The 4913-nt window shown below is 28.9% G+C and overlaps 1 protein-coding gene across 4 annotated transcripts; it reads right to left on the bottom strand.

Annotated features, from left to right (window-relative positions):
* Positions 1 to 340: 340 nt before the first annotated feature.
* LOC110605418 (probable anion transporter 5) lies at positions 341 to 2902 on the bottom strand. 4 transcript variants are annotated; one of them, XM_021744005.2, is made up of 2 exons: positions 2624 to 2902; positions 341 to 1852 (listed from the first exon to the last, which is right to left on the bottom strand). In XM_021744005.2, the coding sequence occupies exon 2, from the start codon at positions 1694 to 1696 to the stop codon at positions 368 to 370; it is 1329 nt and encodes a 442-aa protein (XP_021599697.1). In that variant the 5' UTR covers positions 1697 to 1852; positions 2624 to 2902; the 3' UTR covers positions 341 to 367. The 4 variants fall into 4 exon arrangements, with proteins under 4 accessions (XP_021599697.1, XP_021599699.1, XP_021599698.1 ...); XM_021744007.2 differs by having other exon boundaries at positions 341 to 1778; XM_021744006.2 differs by having other exon boundaries at positions 2681 to 2902.
* Positions 2903 to 4913: the final 2011 nt, after the last annotated feature.

Here is a 4913-nt window from a genome sequence, read left to right as displayed (position 1 = left end):
GATGGTGTGATTCATGGTCAAGAGAGATGTTTATATGCAACCATAATCAGAGATGATTTTGAAAGACATATAATGGTATAAATTTCCCTAACTCTGTTTGTTCTGTTCTTTATTCTGATGTTAACATTTAAGGTGGCTACATGTTATGCTAGTATCAAATGGTTTTGATATTGGATCACATTTATCCAATCTATAACTAAAAGGTAAAAATTCTTGCAATGATTAATGTTTTCTTTAAGCAATAAACAAATTTTATGCTACAAATGTATCATTTCATGGCAAGTATGTCAAATTTATTATTCTAGATGAACAGTAACAATCTTATGAAAAGATTATGATGTGAAAAAAATAAAAATAAAAATTATGCCTAATCAAATATCCTTTCTCCAGTTGAGAATAACAAAAACATGAAAGAACTAAAAATGCATAGCAACCCTGGTATGACAAACACAGCTCTCCAACTTTCTGGACCTGAAAGATCTGAATAAGCAGTTTTAGAAGCTTCTAGAAGTCTGCCAGTAAGATCAACACCAATAATGCCAGCCAAAGTACCAGCAGTATTAGAAACTCCCATGACTATTCCTGCATATCTTGGAGCAATATCCATGTGATTCACAGCAAACCCAGCTCTCCCAAGTGCCAAAAACCCAAGAGCCACAGAAGAACAGATAACTGCCCCAATAGAAGTTCTGAAAATAGGAAGTGCCATTAGTGCAAGAGAAGCAACAAAAAATCCTATGGTGTTTAACAACTTTCGGGTTCTGGTCACAGACAGGATTCGCTTTGTGATCAAGTGATCAGCAACTACCCCACCAATATTTGAGAATACAAACATGTTCAGATATGGCATCATCTTAGAAGAACCCATTTCTTGAAGACTGAGCTTGAGACCCTGCTCAAAATAAGTTGGCAGCCAGTTCATCAGCACATACAATGCATAATGGAATGTGAAATTATTTGCTACAATTGCCCAAATTGGAAAACTAACTAAAATTCTCCTCCATGGAATTTTTGCCGTTTTAATAATACTACCTCCATTTTCCATTTTTATCTTTTGACTGCCTTTGATTGGCAGCAGAGAATCTCCAAACCCTGCAGCAGCTGCTTTTGGATGCTCGGATCGAGGAGGATCACTTGCATATTTGAACCATAGCAAAGACCATAAACCACCTAAGGCTGCTTCGGTAAGAAACACAGATTCGGGCCCTTTGTATTTCACTAAACTTGGCAGGAGAAGCATTCCCATAGCTGCTCCTAGGTACATCCCAGAAGTTGTAAGTGATACAGATCTGGACCTTTCATGAGGCGGAACCCATTGTGCCAAAACAGTATGAATCGAAGGGAAGATGAACCCTTGTGCAACACCAACAAGCAAGCGGGCAACTACCAAGATTACAACTCGATTAGGATCAAGTGGGACCAAAAAGCAAGTTGATGACCACAAAACAAATGAGAGGAGGAGAACCTTCCTTCCCCCTATTCTCTGAGCTGCCCATCCTCCAGGCACCTGGGAAAAGGCATAACCATAATAGAATGTTGAAAGTATAGTGCCTTTACTTGATTGGTTTACACCAGCAGCATCAGCTGCAACAGTATATGCAATAGAGAAACCCACTCGTTCAATGTAGCAAACACAAGTGCTGATGAAGGTCAAAATAACAATCAAGTAACGTTTTGGGAACTTCAGATTTCTCATACTTCGCCTTCACTTTTATATAGCAGTCTCATTAACAGTCTTGGAATGAGCCCACTTTCCTATAACTCACCTTCTCTCAATCCTAGTAGTCCAAAATGTTTAAGAACGTCAGCAGAAATTTCAAAACTCTCACTAACCTTCAAGATGGTATTGAACCTGAAAAGCAAAATTAAAAAAAGAAAAACAAAAGAAAGAAACTCATATACAGCATAAAATTGCTATACCTGATTGATTTGCACATCATGTTTTTATCATTGAAACAAGAAAATCATTTAATTGCACAGCAGAAAATCGACATTGCTGTTGAATTTTAAATGAGCTATTATGAATCAATAGATAAGAGAAAAACTGAAACATGAAGTAGGTAAAGCTTCAAATTTAGCTCCAATTCCATAAGGGAGAAAAAACTGCACCTGCGATTAAAAATAATTCGAGTTGTTGAAAGGTTCAATCTAATCTCTATCTTAGAGAGGCCGTACTAAAGTGGGTAAAGTCTAAAAAATCAAAAGCAGAAGCAAAAACCAAAGAAAGCAATCAAGGGAAAGAGTTGTAAGGAGTTTTTTCAAAATGAAAAGATCTGCATTCTATTAGAAATTCAATTGTAGCTCCCCCTTAGTATTGAACCAAACAATCTCAAAAGAGTTGAAGAAGCAGATATCATCACACCAAGAAAACTAGCAGATCGGACACCAACCACAATACACATATATAAAGTGCAATGGGGATGGATTAATTGCTCTTTCTGTGCGTAAATTTGAAAAGAAACTGATTCGGATTGCTAAATTGGCATAAACAGATTCAGTTTTTCACAACAATAAGATAACAGATGAACAGAAAATTTTACTTTATTTTACTTTTTAGCAAACAAGAAGAAAGAAAAATCAGTAGCAGAGGAAGCTCATAAATTGAAAGAGGAAATTATCATGCCTTTGAAAGGGGAGACGGAACAAGTCACAATGGCAGTCTGGTAGAGAAGAGATTCACCTTCGATTGAAGTCACTCAACTCCATTACAGGGAGGAAGCTCCACTTGAACGGCAACAGACCAGGCCGTGGCCTGACGGCAGATTCAAGAATCGTCGGGAGTCGTCGCAAGCAGATCAGCAGCGACCGTGTAAGGAGAGGCGAAATGAGATGATATAAAAAAGTCAGAAGAGAGATGGCCTGGTGGATGAGCGTGGGGCTGCTGCCTACTGCCTAGGACCGGTGGTGCGCACCGTTGGTTTATTATTATTAAAGAAAATTATTTTTTAGTCTATAAAAATACAGTATAATTAATAAATTTATTTTTTTAATTTTAAAATTTAATATTTTTATTTTTAAAATTTAATTTTATTAAAATTTAAAATTTTTTGATAAAAAATTTATGTTAAATTAATAATTATCATTCGGTAAGAATAAATATAATTTTAAAAACATTCTTATCAATAATAAATTAAATAAATTATTATTTAATCTCTTAAATTTAAAAATAAAATAAAATATCTCTAATATTTTAAAAAGTCTAATAATTAATTTCTTTATTAATTTTATCACTAAATATTTTAGTATTTAGTCTTTATAATTTAAAAAAATTTATTAATTGATATCTCAAATTATTAAAAGTTTACTGATTAGTTCATTCGTATTAAGAATATTTTAAATTTTTTTATAATGTTTAACGATTAAAATTAATAAAAAAATTAACTAGCAGACTTTTTAAAATATGAATTTTTCAAATGGTGATAATGTTATAAAATAAATTTTTATTGAGTTTAATTTTTTATTTTTAATAATATAAATTTTATATATTTTAAATTTTATTATTTTTATTGAATTTAAATTTTAAATTTATTAAAATTTTTATTTATTTATAGAGATTGAATTTTAAAATTTTTTTCTTTGAAATTTAACGAAATTAAACTTAAAAAATTAAAATATTAAATTTAAAAAATAAAGGAACAAATCTATTAATTACATAATATGAAAATATATTTTTTCTTCTATTTTTTAGAGAAAAGACCTATAAATTTATAAAAATTAAATTTTAGAGAGTAAAGTGTTAGATTTTAAAAAAATAAATAGATAAATATGTTAATTATATAATATTTTAGAGATAAAAAATATTTTTTTATTAAACTTTTTGGAGAAGAGATTTATAAATTTATAGAAAATTAAATTTTAGAAATTAAAGTATTAAATTCTAAAAATATAACTCGATCATTTTTCCTGTCGTTAAGACTTTTAATTTTGACTAAATTAAATTTTAATGATGAAAATATTAAATTTTAAAAATAGAGAAATAAATTTATTAATTATCATAAGAATAAAAAAGTAAATTTTCTTTATTATTATTGAGAGAAAAATTCAATAATTGATATTAAATCAAATTTCTTAGAAGATTATAATTTAATTTTTATTTATAAATATTTTTTAAAAAACGTTTATTGCTTACGATCCTTAGTTGGATTGGAGAAGGCATTTGAGATCCTGACACTGCCAGGATTCGATTACCCATTAAAACCCTCTTTAATCTCTTAAAATATTTTAAAAATATTTTAATATATTTTTTATTATTAATAAATTAATTAATAAATTTTATTAAATTTGAGAGAGTAAATAATATTTTTTTTAAAAAAAATATAAATATTAAATTATAATTTTATTTAACTTATTTCACTATTGTAATTTTATTGTAGTTCTTTCTTAAAATTAAATTGGAACTATTTTGAAACCATACTAAGCGAAATAAAATTGTATATATATATATTTTTCTATAATATTTTAAATTTATATATTATTAAAAAATATTATTAATACTATTATTATAGTTTATTTATTTATTTTTTTAAACAAAACTGCTGATTATATTAATAAAATTTTATCAAACAAAAATGATATCATCCCAAACAGAAAAATGATTATGTCTGATATATTCTCTAGCCAAAATATGAGTAATTAGAATAGTATTACGACGAATCATCTAACAGAAATATTAGAGTTTAATAAAAATTTACAATCATTCAAAATCAAACCCTGCATAAGATAATTTGGCAAAAATGCTCCTAAAGTATTTGTCTAAACTCCTGTATAAGATAATTTGACAAAGATTCTCCTCCTTCTTTCTTATCTCTCGAGCATAAATCATTAAAGTTTCCCGAATAAAACCACAGAAGAGAGTTTTTACGAGATAAAACTCGAATAAGATTTTATGACTGATGTCGTCATTGCGATTCCGG

Source organism: Manihot esculenta, chromosome 17 (genome assembly GCF_001659605.2).
Source record: "Manihot esculenta cultivar AM560-2 chromosome 17, M.esculenta_v8, whole genome shotgun sequence".
NCBI classification, from domain to species: domain Eukaryota; kingdom Viridiplantae; phylum Streptophyta; class Magnoliopsida; order Malpighiales; family Euphorbiaceae; genus Manihot; species Manihot esculenta.
Note: the sequence above shows the minus strand (reverse complement) of the source record. Positions and strands in the feature narration are given on the sequence as shown.